Source organism: Cylas formicarius, unplaced genomic scaffold, assembly GCF_029955315.1.
Source record: "Cylas formicarius isolate icCylForm1 unplaced genomic scaffold, icCylForm1.1 PGA_scaffold_8__14_contigs__length_24414737, whole genome shotgun sequence".
Taxonomy (NCBI): domain Eukaryota; kingdom Metazoa; phylum Arthropoda; class Insecta; order Coleoptera; family Brentidae; genus Cylas; species Cylas formicarius.
Genome location: NW_026844361.1, coordinates 20,253,942 through 20,271,161, shown reverse-complemented (window position 1 = coordinate 20,271,161; position 17,220 = coordinate 20,253,942). Strand labels below are relative to the sequence as shown.

Genomic DNA, 17,220 nt, shown 5'->3' with positions numbered 1-17,220 from the left:
TCTAAGATTTTACGATCAACAGATACGTAAAACCCAACAATTACTCACTGCAACTTAAACAACTTGACATGAAAATGGAGATAAACAAACATTAACTGGTCCAGTTAACGGATCAAGGTCGGGCAGGCGCCGTTTTTGAGAGAAATTGGCGGCTTTTCAAGGAAAATCACCAACCAAATAATTAATTTTTTTTTTTAATTGAATACCTATATTTTATTATGCTATACCTAAAAAAATTATTATGAATTATTATTACTATTTAATAAATGCTGTTCTATCGTATTTCTTACTTAACATAACAAGTAAACTTCAAAATATCTCGTTTGTTGGTTGTAAATTAGAATGCATACTATTAAACTTGCAACATGTTTTTGTTATTATTTGACCGCACTGTTCGTGAAAAGCAAACAAATTCATCAAAATTTTTTTTGAGTAGTTCTGCCTTTCACGCATTATGGCTTTCCGGAAGCTTCTACAATATTAATATGACAATTTTTAAACTTGCTTTATATATGATATATTATTTGACTTTGTTTTTAATTATTATTTCGCAATAGCTGATAAAATATAGGGCATATTCCATTTCAAAAAATTTGATTTTGATTTTTTTTGTTTCCATTAGTATAATAGCACATTTTATGCGCCCCTGTGTATTACAGAGTACAAAATTTCTGCAATTGTTTTGAACTGAAAATAGAGAAAATAATTAATTTTTCGAAAACCGCTAAACATAGGTATTACACAATTTGTCCCTTTTAAAATATCAAACGTGAGCCGCCCGTGAGACACTGAATACTTGCACCAAATTCATTTAACATCAAAGATCGGCGTGAGTAAAAGTAAAAGAGATAACGGTAACCCCTTAGGTGGTCGAAAAATGTACAGGGTGGCCAGAAAAGAATGTATCTATTGGTCGTCCAGATTTAATAAAAAAATGGCCAAAAGAAGAAGGTGGAAATTTTTTTCAGATTTGCAAAACGGTGAAGGTCATGGTGCAAAGACACCTTTGATATTGGTTACTATTCACCTACATATTTTGTTGATTTTTAATAACTGGTTATGAATTATAAATATATGAAATGATTTATGTATCAGTTCAATTTTGGTAAAATTTTAACACTTTGGTTTATCTCTGTTTAGCTCTTTTTTATCTTTTTTTCGCATGCCCCAGACAGTGAAGATTCAGGCAAGTTTCTATAAATTATTACCGTATCTTCCGCGAAGTACCACGGAGCTCTTATCACACATGAGACCAAAGTCTTTTTTGTCTTAAGCGTACTTTATTGCACTTTAAATTCAACAATTCTAAAACCCTTAGACTTCAAGAAACTAATATCTGAAAATCCAAATATAAGGTTGTTCGGAAAGTCATTTCGTTTTTTCTCGTCAGAGGACTTAATTACGTTTTTTCGAAACCAACTTCACACTTAAGCCGCATAACCATTATATGTCTTGAGAGCTGATATTGCAAGGCTTGTGTGTGAAAAAGTTCTATTAATTCTACGCAGTAGTTTTTGGTTGGTGCCCTTTTAAATATGGAGAGCAATAAGCAGCATTTTCGTCATATTTTACTTTTTTACTTCAGAAAAGATAAAAATGCTGTCCAAGCGAGAAAAAAAATTGACTGGGTTGTTCGGAAATGACTTTCCGAACAACCCAATATCTCATATCTGATAAATCAGGATGACTGGGACAACCCCGGACAACTTGGCCATTCTGTTAGATTAGGCAAGCTTCAGGGAAACAGTTAGCAGCTTTCTTTCTCTTTTTAAAGTAGTAGCTCTGTTTATTTTGCTTATTTTGATAGGTACTAACATAGCTCCAATAGTTGTGCCAACAGAATTTCCTATAAACATATTTTTCTTAAACAATAAAATGAGTTGAATTGCATTGAATTGACTATGCATTATTATCAGGCTACTGATGTGTTAAGGGCAAAAATAGTCCAATTTTTAGTAAATAGAAAAATTAAAATAACACCCAGATGTTAATAATGATCCAAATATGAAATTTCCCTGGCAACTGCTTCCCTAACTCGATTTTATCCCTCTTTCATAAATATGGGCGGCTATTGCCCTTTGACGTGGCAGAACTTGGTACTGATTTCCTCCGCGGGGGGAGTTGGAGATTTTACCAAGAATTTTCCGGGCTTGAACCCACACATTTCCGACGAATTTCATCGCCCACGGCAGCAACCTCGTTCGGGAAACCTATTAAAACCGCATTAAAATATCGTAAACCGTTATCGGGAAATTTACTTTCAAAGGCTCGTTCTTCAAACAGCAAATTCCCGCCGGCAACAAAATGGTACACACGAGTTTCGCAACATCAGGGAGATTAGAAGCGATGCCACGCAGCAGGGTGCCGGGAATATTAGCAGAATATTTTACGGTCCAACTCGCTGTTAACACGGGTCCCGAGTGGGATCCTCGTGGAACAGAAACGTTGCTCTACTCTAAACGAACAGCAAGAGATATTTGGAGCTTTGCTAGGAAACACCGCAACCTATTACAAGTCGACGTATATTTATAATGGGTTTATAAGAGATCTTAGCCCTTATAACAATTTTTATAAATTTATACGAAAACTAATCGGTGTAACAAGTATTATAATTATTCCTCGAAAACCTTTGGCGTACTTTTTACAAAACTTCTGAATTTCTCCTGTTAGCTTCTTTAGAGCTAGTTTCAGTCAAGCTTTGAAGAAGCTAACAGGATGTTAGTAAACGTTAGCAATTTCGACTCAGCAAAAACCGACGCAAGAGGAATCCAGAAATTTTGTATTACAGTATCCTGCAGAAGTTTCTTTAAAAAATTAACCATTGGTGTACTTAAAAACCTTATTACGACACTTCCTGAAGTTTTTTAGCTTTCTTCGTAAAGCCCTTATAAGTCTTGAAGCCCCCAGTCTACAACTACCATAAAGTTCGAACTCCCATGCTCTTACTGGTGCTTGTACTGTTTTCCCAACTTGTTCTGTTTGCAAAGTTTTACTTAATCCTAAACTATCTACACTTATTTCAAGAACAAATAAATAAACAACTGAAAAGTGAGGTTACAATGGCATAATTGGGACTTAAAATTTGGACAGTAACAGTTGTCTATTGGTTTTTCTAATTATAGTCTGCCCCCATCTTCATCGTGTTAGCTTTCGACGGCCCCCCCTTTAACGATTGTTGTTGTGTAAATCCATTACAAAAAAATTATCCTTACAAGCCATTGCAAAAAAAATAATTGTTACTTGAGTGACAAGGCAGGGGTGAGCCAGGTATATTTCTTGAGTGCTGGTCATTTGTAGCGTTTGTACATTTCGAAAAAGTTATTTTACGAGAATATAAAAATATCGCTTGATGCAAAATGGGTTGTGAAAAATATGTATGAAACTTTAAATCAGTAGAGGATTTATTCAACAAGAAGTTTTAAAAGAAACCTGTCTACTAAAAACGCCAATATAGGAATAAACGTAGTGATTTTCTCACCGTACACCACACAATAGTGTTCAGGATCTAATAAGAAGGAAAATGTATTGTCTCTATCAAAGCGAAATTGTTCCTACCTTGGCTAGACTGAAAAAGAAGCTAGAAGAAGATGAAACCATGGTTTCGATACACCCGACACTGTATCCAAAAGATGGGTTGATTTCACTCAAAATAGGACGAAAGCACCTTCAAATAAAGAAAAACGCATCACCATAATACACGCTGGGTCAGAAGACGGATTTTTTTTCCCAAACTGCTTGCTGTTGTCTGCAAAGAACATTAAGGATTCCAGCTTGGGTTATTATGAACATACAAGTGCCGAACTTTTTGAAAATTGGTTTCAAAACAACCTTTTAATTATTATTCCAAATAACACTGTTATTGCCGTGGATAACGCAAGCTGAGAAAATAATATTTATTTTGAATTCAACGCAAGTTTTGGAAGTCCTAAATTTGGCTGAAAATGTTATTTCTACTTTAAGTCCCAGTGTTGAGAACAAATGTAGTTAATAACGTACCAAATGAGAGATGGAAAATTTCAGAACAGCGCATTATAAAAATTGAGGACTCTAGCATCTCTATACGAAACAGCATAAATCCTATAATAATTCATTTGAATGACTACTCTGATAGTTAGAAAGAAAACATAATTATTAATAGCTATGAATTTATTATACGTATTTAATGTCATTGTTTTTTCTTAGTGTAATTTAATAAGATTATACCTACCTAAATAAACAAAAAATATATATATTCTTACCAAAACTTTTGAGAGTCCGTCCTTAATGTCCTTCAATACCTACCAGACCCGAGATTTATTGTCGTCCGCAGATAACTTTAAAAACAGTAACAGAAATATATATATATATATATATATATATATATATATATATATATATATATATATATATATATATATATATATACAAACAAACTGTTAATTCTTGGGATCACCCCAACTTTGATGGATCGCCGTAACGGGAGCAATAAAAGATGTTGAAGCTCAAAGCAAAGTGGCAACAATTTATTGTAATATCTAGCTTTCGCCCATGGATACAGGCTTCATCAGGACACTAAGTCATATAGAGAACAAAAAACACTTCATCAGAGTTAACAATCTAACCAAAAAAAATAAAAATAAAAAACTTACACAACACGCCTCTTTGAACCTCTACATATAGAGATATGACATTGGTGTATAAAATAAAGTGTTTGGCCTGTTACAATTATCGACATAACACTCGATGGATGAAATTTATGGAAAAAAAAACTTTTACAATTGTAAACAATATTAACCTCGACCATAACGTTACAAAACAATCACACTAACACAAAACGTTAAGGTCAATAAAATATCCGGAATGATAAAATATTTAAAGATGAAATAAAACAACCAATTTGTTACAAACGACACTCCGTATTGTCGAGAAGGAAACTAAATGTGCGGGAACTTATTGACAATTCGCAATAACCTAAAACAGTCATTCCTAAAACCGGTCAATGATATGAACTCCACAGCCAACTATAACATATGTAAAACCCCAAACAAGGGAAGGAATTTTAAACAAAATTCATTCAAATATGCAACGCATTAACACTATTTCAATAACTATGTCTACATTATTGAAGCTAACGTTAACGGCAATTAGAAACAATCAAATAGGTCGGGCAGAAAGAACAAAGAAAGGAAACTAATTTTAAACATTAATAGTAATAATTTAGCACCCACTACAACCTACCGCATCAAAAAACTCTGGTAGCTTATGTTTCGCAGTACGGTTCTGATTAAGAAGATAGATGTAGATGCTACTAAGACCCTCAACATCCTTCTTTCTGTTAAGACTATTACTACAACAGTTAATATAACACATCTCTAAAACCTTACGTTTGAAGGGGTTCTTTTCACTCTGTGCTCTTTTCACATGAGCACTTAAACTAGTAATATTTGGTTTCAACTTACAATCGCTTTTATGAAGTGTTAACCGTTTTTTTAACTTCTGTGAAGTATATATTTATATTCAAACACTCTTTCGAGTGCCGCTTCATTTATTTTTATATTTAGGTCAGTTGGTTAGGTTAGGTGCTCTTCCTGTCTATTTAAATATCATATAAAATGTTCTTTGGGTGTTCAAAGAAAGTCTGTTATAGCACAGCCACTCGAAATACAAATCTTTATTAACAAGTTCTTCCGCACTATCACCCGAGTAAACTAATGCAGCGTCATCAGCAAATTTGAAGTACCTTGCTTTTAATTTTGCATATTTTAGGCTTTGTACACACATACATACTGCTATCACTATTTATTATTGTACAGTGCTCTATGGCTGTATAATAAGATTTAATCAAGTTGTCGCACACCCCACGAAGTCCCATTTTATTTAATTTATTCATCGTTAGCTCTATATTGACAATATCGAACCCTTTTTGGAAATCGACAAACAATGTTATTACATATTTGGTCTTATCCAATTCATTGGTCATAAATTCCAGTATATCAATAACCGCTCCTTGTCTACTACTTTCACTTTGGAATTTGATTAATCTTGCCTTAATAATTTTTTCCAGTACCTTGGACAAAGTAGGGAGATTAGCCTGTAATTTCATCATTTTAGCCACTTTCAGCTCTTCAGGGTAGTTACCAATTTGCAGGACGTAAGTTCTACCATTTTTTGTCCAATGATATTGATTGATTGATATTGATATTGATAGTGCCTGCAGCTCTTTTTTAGTCACACCTCAGGAACAAATACTTTTTTTCTAGGATCTTTGTTGGTTCCAAAAATATGCTAACCACAAATTCTTCTTCTTCAAAATTGGTATTGGAATGGTGTTTTATTTTGTTGGCAAAAGTTTCTCCAATTTTTGAAAAATCTATATTAAATTCTTCTATTTCTTTAGTGGTCAGTTGTCCAGTTGCATTAAATATTTTATGTATTTTTTTGGTGTTGTTTTCCTTGGTGTTCGCTATTTTCTATATATTTTTGCTTCATTAAACTTCAGCGTATTGTTTCTGGAGGTTTGTTCTTAAGTTATTTAATTCATTTCTTGCTTTTTTATATCCGTCTTTACAGTATTCGTTGTTATTTTTTTTCATCTAACGTATAGCTTGTCTTTTTCCTTAAGTTTGGTTAGGTATTGTTTAGTTATCCAGTAGTTATTTCGTTTTATTTTCGCTGTGTATATTTTTGTACAAGTTTTCTTGGTGGCTGTTATTATTTCAGCCAGTTGTTGAAAGGTTTTTGGTTCATTTTACTGTATTTCTTCTTGTACACTCGTGGGCCACTTATCTTCATTTAGGTAACATTTTCTATTTACTAATTTCTTCCTTCTTTTTTATAATTATCGCTTTTTTTAATCCTACGTACATTAATTTGTGATCCGATATGTCGCTGTCCTCCAGTTTGATGGTGCATGTCAAGTCTTTATTTGTTATTATGCGATCTAGGATAGATGCTGTAGTGTTAGTTTTTCTAGTCGCATTTTGTGTCCGTATTATATTTTGGCATTTAAAATCATTCATTTTTATTACGTTCTTATAATTATTCATAGCTTGCGATTGCTTCAATAGGTCTAAGTTCATATCTCCTACAATAATACATCCATTTTTTTGTGGTTCCAGTGGTTTTCAAGTTCATTGACAAAAAATTCACAATTACTTTGCGATGGTCTATAAATACCTATAAGTAAGTAAGCTTCTGCTTGCTGCTTCTGCAGTTCAACATTGCAGCCCTGAATTTGCACTTTATGCTTAGCGTTTTGCAGATAGTTTAGTTCCTTTCTTATATATACACTGCATCCTCCTCGTCGCGTATTCCTACAACGCTACGTAGTTGTTTATGTTAAAACCATTTTTTTCATTTGGGTATATCCAGGTTAATGTCACAACTATTATATGTATGATTTTTTGAACTTTTTTCATATTTTCGGGTATAGACTTTACCTTAAACATTCTGTAAGACCCCGTCGAGTGACGGAGTGATGTCTGGAGACGCCCTACACCAAATAGAGAATGCAATATTGCAATTAGAACGTCGGGCAGTTTATTCGCCAATAAGAGACATTTGGAGGATTTATGGGACGGATTCCCTAGCTTTTGTTTGTAATATCGTCCCCTAAAGGACTCCCGGAATCAAATAAAACGGACCGCACACACCCACACGCACTCTCGCTTCGTCAGATGCGAGGCAAAAATATTCCGGTAATTCAAAATTTTCGAAAAAAAAAAAAACGACTATCGCGTCGCGCTCGTATGGCGTCCCGTGGCGACGTATGGAATTAATACATTTTGATTGCCTTATTAGGGCCCCCGATATTGCTTTCCGATAACGTCGGTGCTTTGGGGACCGCGGTAATCCGATACCGGGAACCGCGACGGCAGCGTCGCGACATTTCGGATAACTACTTTAAAGGCCTTTTGACCACGCCAGTTTTTCAGAAATATTACCGACGAATCGGGCAGTTATAGGCAGAAATATGTAAAAATAAACTTGTTACTTTCCAAAATCGATGAAATCGGAGTTTTCGAAAGTATCTAGGCTTTATATCTAGGAAACGGTAGGTCCTAGGGGACCGTCGTTGGTAGAGAAATTATCAGTGCCAAAAAAAAAATTCTTTTGTCTGTCCGTTCTCCGTTCTCTGTTCTAGGGATTTTGCTCAATTTCAACAGTCCACGATGTGCATAAGATATTTAAATTTAATCCTCTCCTGAAGATGCCAACTTTTTGGTAAAACGCTTTATTGTGTGTTAGCACAGTGCCGAAGGTTTCAGTCAAGAGTTTGATTTAATTCTTGATGATTTTCAAAAACAGGAAGTGTATGGTATTCGCAAAGAATTGAATTCCTCTTTTAATAAAAATTAGTTACAGCACATTATAGCCCGTATTAACAGTTAAAACTATTGTATTTAAGGATATTCCGTGCTTTATACGAAGTGGATTAAGTGTCCTAAATTTAGCAGAATAGTAAAAGTCCGTACCCAGATATAAACAGTACAAATCGCCAAGTATTTTTTTAAATTTTTTTAAAAAATTCATTGGTTATTTTAGCTTCCAGAAAAACATGATTTTCTCAAAAACTGTTCAACCGATCGGAAAATTTTTAGAACCAGGACACGCGAAATATCCGGAGCTATAACTTTTATTTTTTTCGATTATGTAACGGGTTTTTCAATTATGGACCAAAATCTAAAAGACCGTGTGGTATGTACTTTTCCAGAATATATTATTAGGCCTAAATCGAAATTCGTAAAAATATTTCGAATTGGTTTAAGCAGTATTATAGGCAGCATAAAGAGCTACAATTTTTGTATTTACGGTTTTAGTCTATCACGATCTATTACGATAATATAATAATAATATAATATTTTCTTGAAAACCATTAGGCTATTGCGCTATAAGCAATCTTGTTATACATAGTGTTTTTTAAGTACGCTGCCAAATGTACGGAGACGTTGTTCAGCAATTTTAACTCAAAAGGGCGAATAGAATATACTACAAAATAAATATATTAATATAAATAGACATCAATATACTAAAAATGCATCTTTACACAAATACGAAAATTGGACAAATTATCAGTTGTCAAAAATTGGCAACAAAACATTTCATATTTAAAAGGAAGTAAATTTAATTTAAATCAATTGCACCACAACTAAGCACAAATATAAATTTGATTCGATTTATATAAATAATATACATTATATAATATATACAAGCAAGACAACAAGACAACGAAAAACATATAGTCCGGAATCAAATCGATTATATTCTCCTCAATCAGAGATATAGAAATTCAGTGAAAAGTGCCAAAACATACCCAGGAGCAGATGTAGGCTCGGATCATAATCTTCTTGTGGCGGAGATTATGGTGAAGCTCAAAAATCTGAAAATATCATCGAATCAAAGACCTATTGATACTAGCCTACTAAAAAGGAATGACGTGAAAGTGAAGCTGTACCAAGACCAAGAAAAATACCTGTTCGGCAACTCGGAACCAACCTGAAGAAATGTGGCAAAGTTTAAAATCGAATATCATAGAACCTTGCGGAAAGCATCTGAAACCGGAGAAAAGAACAAATCGAAAGGATTGGATGACTGAGGATATATTAGTTTCGACTGCAATGTTGATTATTCTTCGGAAATAAACATCCTCATTGAGAAAGCCCGTGCAGCCTTTGTGAAGATAAAGAAGCTGCTCTGTAGTCGCGATTTGAGCCTAGATCTGAGAACTCGAATGCTCAAGTGTTATGTATTCCCGGTCCTTTTGTATGGTGTGGAAGCTTGGACCCCTAACCTGTTTTGTGAGCGGAAACTGGAAGCCTTCGAGATGTGGGCATACCGTGGGATGCTGAGAATACCATGGACGGAACATGTGACCAACGTGGAGGTTCTGAGAAGAATGAAGAAAGGTGTAGAGATCCTACAGGAAGTGAAAGAAAGGAAATTGCAATATCTCGGGCACATCATGAGAGGACCAAAATATGAAATTTTACAACTCATAATCCAGGGAAAAATTGTGGGAAGAAGATCTATTGGAAGAAGAAGAATATCCTGGCTTAGAAACCTACGAAAATGGTTTAATGTTACATCATCTGACCTATTTAAAGCCGCAGCTTCCAAAATCAAAATAGCAATGATGATAGCCAACCTCCGAAGTGGAGACGGTACATGAAGAAGAAGTCTTGTAAAAATCGTTACTATTAACAACGTAGATCGTAAGATGTATTTACATTCTACATTTTAATAGTCAACTAGAAAAAAGGTGAAATGGGCTCTGGTGTTTTTTTTTGGTTTTCAGAGAAAAAAATGGGTCCCATGAAAAAACGTGCCTTGCAATAAGGAAAGCGCTGTGGAATTTACTCGTATTTTACCAGCTCCTAGCCTGAGTTCTTCTAAATACTGCAAAAAAAAACTTTGGTCGCATCGCAACGATAAAAATATTACCAAAAGTCGATTCAATTTTAATTAAAATAAAAATGCTTATTTGTTGGTTAATGGTATACTCGTTAATTTTGTTTCAATTTGAATCTTGAACTTCAAAGCTCTGTAGATCCGGCGTGAAGCGAACACACGTTTACAGGAAAAAAATCTTACTGGGTAATACATTTTGGGCCACCCTATATATTTTCCATTTGAAAAACTGTCAGTAATTATTGTCAAACAACGCGCATGGGAGAGTGTGCGACTCCTAGGCAGAGTATATTTACCTAGCTTCATAAGGGACCCATATGCGACGAGTCATTGGATCTAATTGAAACTATTCCCGAAATCACGAGCGCTTGTGCGTACCTGTTTTAATTCGATCGATACGTCAACCCCCTCCAAACAGCTTTAAAATATAATTAATTTTACACGCGAACCATTTTCCACTCAAAATTATAATCTTTCGGGCTAGTGTTCGAGTTTAATAGTTTTGTTTCCGCGCGTTTAAATATGGCGATAAATTTCGTAGCTACGTATTTTCCGCGATTTCCGAATCCATTTTGGGTAATTGCTAATGCACGGCAGTGCTCGTTCGTTTCGGGTTTTGAGGGAAAACTCTTTCTTTAACCGATTTCGATCAATTTCCTGTTAAAGTTACCATTTTCATCTAAAGTGCCTGAAATATTTATTTCGCTATCAAAAATCGTTCTTTTCATGTTAAACAAGATTTGAAAAATTGTGCTCCATATTATGCAGTACGCAGTGTACAAAGCTACTACGCAGCTTTGTATTTTAAAGGCTTTTTGTCCTAGAAGGAAGCATTGTTTTTCTATCGTCCTAATGACCAATCCTGTGACTACTATGATGCAACTTCCACAAAATCGATGTAATTTTACAAAGTGACTTTGAAGTCCCGCCAAACTTCAAAATTACGGCAAACTTTGGTAGATATAAAAGGTTTTTACAAATAATAGCGATTTCCATTGATATTTTTTCAAATATCCCGCACACGCTCTATGGTAAACGAAACCAGAAACTATCTCTCCGCACAGTTTAAATCAAATTACCCCATGTTTTATAGTTTTCCATTAACGGCTAATAATTTACGCGACAGCGATATTTTTCGGGATCTTTTTGTGTTTTTTACCCATAATCGACGCACCCTGTACATAATCCAAAAAATGCCCGATATAAAAGTTATAGCCCTAAATCTCCCACGTTTCCTAGTATATAAATTTTTTCGATAGCATAAATGGTTTTCGAGAAAATACTTGTTTTGTAAAACCATGCCTTAATAGTAAATGACGTCATCGCGTCTAGATTGAGTGGGAGATATAGCGACTCTCGCATGGCCTTTTTCAAATATCTCAAACTCAAAATAAAAAAAATACTTGCCGAAAGTTTATGGACTTTTACTTCCTTGAAAAAATTGAAGTCGATAGCTACATATTTGAGACACCTATGACGTTTTTGAATATCCCGAACACCCTGTACAATATGTGAAAACTATAAATACAGACGTTTTAGCTGCCCATATGGGCTATATAGTCATGTGAAAGAAACTGACAACTGAATCACAGCCTTCTAGTTATGGTGAATTATCAATATAAAGGGAGCCCAATTTTCAGTTTTTTGCAAATTACCGACGCACATTTTAAAAAAAATCATATAATTTTTTGTTGGGCCGGATATTGGTTCATGAACTTTTTCGATCGTTTTGAAAAAATGATTTATTTTTCGATACTCTTCAAATACGGTTTTTAAATTTTTAAAAATACCTCCCGACGCTCCAGCCCCCCCCCCCCCCTCCACTGACAAAAAAAAAGATAGACGCCGGAGTCTGATCCGGATTATTCATTATATACTTATGTATCTTGTGGACTGCTTAAAAGGAGCCAAATTTGATGGTCGCGTTAATGCCAGTTGTACAGAGAAACGAACAACAGAGAACAGAGAACAGAAAAAAAAAATTTCATGAATTTCATCGTAGTATTTTTGAGAAAATTCTTGTAAATTATAATTTTATAGCAGTGAACTCCACCTTTTCTAGTCTCTGTCAACTTCCTGTTATTAAACGCATCTACTTCCGACCTGCAACCACTATCAACATCCAAATAAGGTTAATTAAATTACCATTTTCAATATATGCAAGCCCTCTTTTTCTAATCGATTTTGATCAACTTAAACTTCTTTGGTTAAACAAACTACACTATCAAAAATTTCGTTTTGGTTACCCACTTTAGACAAAATATGTGATCACTTAAACTCTATTGGTTGGACTCCATTTTCCTAGTCGATTTCGATTAACATTCGTAAAATTACCTACTCTCACTTGTATTGGTTTTTAATACAATTACCACTTCAAATAAAAATTTCACCTTCGGAATTAACAATTTTCAATAAACACTAAATTATCACTTAAATTTTGCTGAGGCCCGCCATTTTTTCTGGTCCATTTCGATTAACGGCCATCAATCAACACTTACACCAAATGTTAACAACGCCATTTTCTGAATGAAACCGTAGCACTGAAACTGTACTTTACCACTAAAATTACCACTTAAACTTTGTTCTGGAACTTCACTTTTTCTGAAAGATTTCGATCAAATTCCCCTTAGTCAATTTTACCGTCGTCTTCTTTTCAAAAGCAATAGGACAAAAAAAATCTACTTAATTGCATGAAATTGTTTATTACTAGTTTGCGACTCGTTAGTTACACATATTCCCAAATTAAATTAAATAAATATTCACAATTATTCGGGGTACTTATTAGCAACTGTGTCAACTATTTTTGGTAGGTTAATGCTCATAATTTATGATCTATATTAAACTTTTTTTCCTTTTTCTCTAATATAAAAACGATTCCTTTTTTCTTTTGTGCGACATTACATAAAAAACATGAGTGAAATTGATGTTAAAAGTTGTATAAAAATGTCTGGTAAATTTACAATAACGAGATATTTTTTAGTCAGGTAACTTTGGTTCCATTAGTAGGCGATTAACATTTAAACGCTAACATCCCGTTTTCTAGTCTCTGATATCGCCCAGATTTTTCTTCGTCACGTGTTTTGCCATTTTCTTGTCCTGCGAAGTCGCTTTCTTGTTGCCGCTTGCTGAAACAAATAGACCCTTATTTTCCCTCCAATTATTACGTCGAAAACCCGCATTCCAATTTTGTTTATTTAATTTCAATTATATTTGGCATTATATAAGCACATAAAGTATGCATTTTATTTCAAGAAAACTGGCTTTAGCACTAATCGTACTTATTTCAACGTTAGTCAAAAACAGAAGAAAAAAAGCTGCATAGAACAATAGTAAAATGACCGCCCTGTATTCTAAATAACGTTAAAACTTTACAACCAACGTGCGATGGTATTACCAGTCAGTAGCGTGACAGGTCCTTCCGGTTTCTTCAGCTTGTCGCCTTTAGTGACGGATGGAACACCGTCAACGACCGAGCTTACCTTGTAGATGGGCAGGGGGATCACCGTCGACGATACCGGGACCAAGTCTGCGAAAATCCCGGAGGAATTAAACCCGGAACCCACTCGCTGCACTAATTACGTCGCACCAACCGAAACCCGCACGAACGGCGCACCTACCTTTCTCCAGTATACGATTTTCGTTGTATTTGTACATCGTAGGCAGGCAGTGGACGTAAGCCACTGCGAACGCCAACAAAAAACACCCCGTCGGAACCATTTTCTATGAGTACCGCGTCATTAATAAGAAAAAAATTCGTCTAGATCCTCGGCTTCGGTCCCGATATGGATTTGCGACATTGGCCAGTCGGCCAAACGAGTTTCGTTCGGTTTAAAGATCAAGAGACGCGGATGTAAGTGAGCTGGACGACGTCATTCCTTCTCCGCGGAGTGAAAGTCTTTTTGTAGTCAGAGCGCCGATGTACCGCGACAGAAATTCGGCGGACATAAAATGAAAATAGTAAAACGAACGAAGAAAGAAGGAAAATGAAAAAAACGGCCTGGAGATTTTTCAAAAATTTTGACCCAACAAATATACTTCTCAAATTTCCTATCTATTTACCAGGTTCCACAAGGACACTCCTTTTTTTTGTCGCCTCCTCTTAAAACATTGGCTACCAGCATTGCAATTCTTGCTTTTGATTTTTGATACTGAATAGTTTTCTCTCAGAATTTCTATGGGTCTGTCATTCCTCGCATGATCGAATGGTACATTTAAGCTGAATAATGCTATCCGTGTCCCTATTGGATTTCTGGATTGTCTATCACAGAATCCATATTTCAAAATCTAATCAAAAGATGAACCAGAAAACTTGCCTTGTTGCCAAGCTGTGGCGGAAATCTACAAATATTTTTTATTGAAATATATTTGGAGAAGCCTACAAATTTTCCAATTTTCCCTGATGTCATGGTTGTTGCTGTTTGGACGTAAGGTTTGTTTATAAAGGATTATTCATTGCTATTAATTAAATGAAAGCAACTAAGGTCGTAAAATAAAATGTTATTTCCACAAATTATATTTATTTATCAACTCACTAAGAATGAGAATGACGTTACGATTAGCAGCAATATCCAGTCTAACCGGTATTGGTTACTCCCTTTGCCAGATGGCGCTTTTTTGCAGGAGATCTTAGGACTAGTTTGAATCGCTACTTTCACAAGATTTCTAGACTTTCAAAGATTCAAATGCTTCAAAAATACCCACCGACGCAATAAATAGCAGAAACCTAAGAAATAATCAATTTATAGATAACCAACCAAAATAATATAATAAAATATTTTAAAAATCGTTCATTTACAAAATATAAAAATTCCCAAGCGACTTTTTAATTTTATATAGTTTTTTTGCAGTATTACGCTTCGAAAAAAAGGCAGTAACGTCGTTCAGAAAACAAGAAAGTACTCCTTAATAATTGGGACGGCGTATCGACATTTAACCCCGTACTAACTATCGGTCCACTTGCAATTCGAAACCACAAGAATAACCAACAATTACTCTTGTGACGAAACCTTGTCGATTAAAATACGCGGCATTCTCCCTCTTTATTCTGCGCCGGGCGACTGGCAATTTGCGGGACAGAGATGCCGAACAAAAACCAGTACCGAACAAAATGGAGCTTATACAAGTGATACATTGTTAAACGACACCTGTTAACTACAAAGCGACTAATGAGGCGTAAACCGCCGAGTATACGGCACGATCGCAATGGGTTTTAAAGGTAAATGTCAAGGTCCCGCGCTGAGCAAAGGGGTCGGGGCTTAAGTTACGGCGTTCACGGAGAAAATTTGGCACCCAACGTGACCCATAGTCAAACTGACGAGTGACAACCAATAATATGAAACAAAGCTTAGCAAACACAACAATTGATAAAGCTTACTACGCCAGTGCACAAAAAAAAATACTTTGGTCTTTTAAAACAATTATTTCTTATAAATAAATAACGCGATATGGTCATAAGCTATTAGCTATGTAAATATAAATCTTTGATAAAAATAAATTACTTGAGGACTATATTAGTGTTATTTGAAAAATATCCTCCAAATAGAAAAACAACAGTCTATTTTAAAAAGATTCGGGTACGTATGACGTTTTTATCTAGTAATTTAATTTGCAAACTTACTAAACAGTCGTTTACCTATAAATCCGAAGTACAACCTACAACCCTAGATAAATTTACAAATCAAAACTAAAATTTCGGTACATGCAACATAAATCCTCTGAACTCACTTTATTCTCATTAGAGTCCAAGATAAATCCTGTAAATCCGAAACAACTCCGGTAAATCCAACAAATTGCAACTTCAATCCCGGTACATTCAAGAAACATTTTAAAAAAAGCATATTCCGTGCATTCCTGGTAAATCCTGTAAATGCGAACTACATCTTCGGTATTATCTCCTATAAATCCCACAAATCCGAACCATGTCCTTTTATATCGCCGAACTATATCTTCGGTACATTGCTTGTAAAACCAGATTAAATTATACCCATCCGCGTACATTCTTGTTTGTGTACCGGGCCGCTGTTTTTCACATGAAGCGCCCCCTGCCGACTCGTAAAAGAATTAATCTCGTGATATTGACATGCCAGTCGAAGCTGCAATAAATATACTCTTTAAAACCAAACTAAGTTCGTCTAAATCGGTTTAGCCAAAAAAAGTTATTCAACTTTTTGTAAACCAATATTTGACCCTTCCCCCACCCTCAATTTAACGAGATAGAAAAAAATAGTTCAAATAAAAAAGTTTCCTTATCTATGGTGGATTATGTTAAAATTAATTTTGATATAAGTTAATTTGGAATATTTTTGAGAAAACACGTTTTTTCAATTTTACAGTAGAGGTTACGCCCTCTAGCAGCCATTTTATGAACCTGAAAAGAATTTCAAGCTTTTTCTCTTGGTCGATTACCTAAAAACATCTCTTTTTTTAAGTTGTAGGATTAAAGGTTCCTGAGATATGGCCGGCGTCCTTTATTAATGGCCCACCCGGTACACTATCCATTCTCGTACGTAATTTCATGGTTTTACCCTTATTTTAATGTCATTTGCATTCTGATAAACATCTTTCCTCGGCAGAATCTACTTGCGAGGGTTATTGGCGCTAAACCGTCTCGTATATCTTCCGGTCGCCATTAGAAATAATCAGGACAGAAATATTTCGTGTCCTGTTGCGATCGTGGCAAAGTGGACAACGGCCGCTAGCCGTAATGGTTCCATTCTAATTATTGTATTCTGTCTCTCCGGGTTTTACTACCGCTCGACATGCGACCTCGCCAGGGAGTGATCGAGGACAATCTGCCAAGAAATCGCTGCTCTCGATAACGTCCCCCTCCGCAAA

The 17,220-nt window shown here is 35.1% G+C and overlaps 1 protein-coding gene across 1 annotated transcript; it reads right to left on the bottom strand.

Moving 5' to 3' along the window:
• Positions 1–13,079: 13,079 nt before the first annotated feature.
• On the bottom strand, positions 13,080–14,164 carry LOC132706359 (uncharacterized). The gene is made up of 3 exons (XM_060677643.1): positions 14,004–14,164; positions 13,781–13,912; positions 13,080–13,511 (listed from the first exon to the last, which is right to left on the bottom strand). The coding sequence occupies exons 1-3, from the start codon at positions 14,101–14,103 to the stop codon at positions 13,426–13,428; spliced, it is 318 nt and encodes a 105-aa protein (XP_060533626.1). The 5' UTR covers positions 14,104–14,164; the 3' UTR covers positions 13,080–13,425.
• Between the last annotated feature and the right edge of the window lie 3,056 nt (positions 14,165–17,220).

Coding starts and splice junctions, on each gene's coding strand:
- LOC132706359 (XM_060677643.1), bottom strand. CDS start 14,103: ATGGTTCCGACGGGGTGTTTTTTGTTGGCGTTCGCAGTGGCTTACGTC. Junction 13,913..14,003: donor AAATCGTATACTGGAGAAAG/GTAGGTGCGCCG, acceptor GGATTTTCGCAG/ACTTGGTCCCGGTATCGTCG. Junction 13,512..13,780: donor ACCTGTCACGCTACTGACTG/GTAATACCATCG, acceptor TATTTGTTTCAG/CAAGCGGCAACAAGAAAGCG.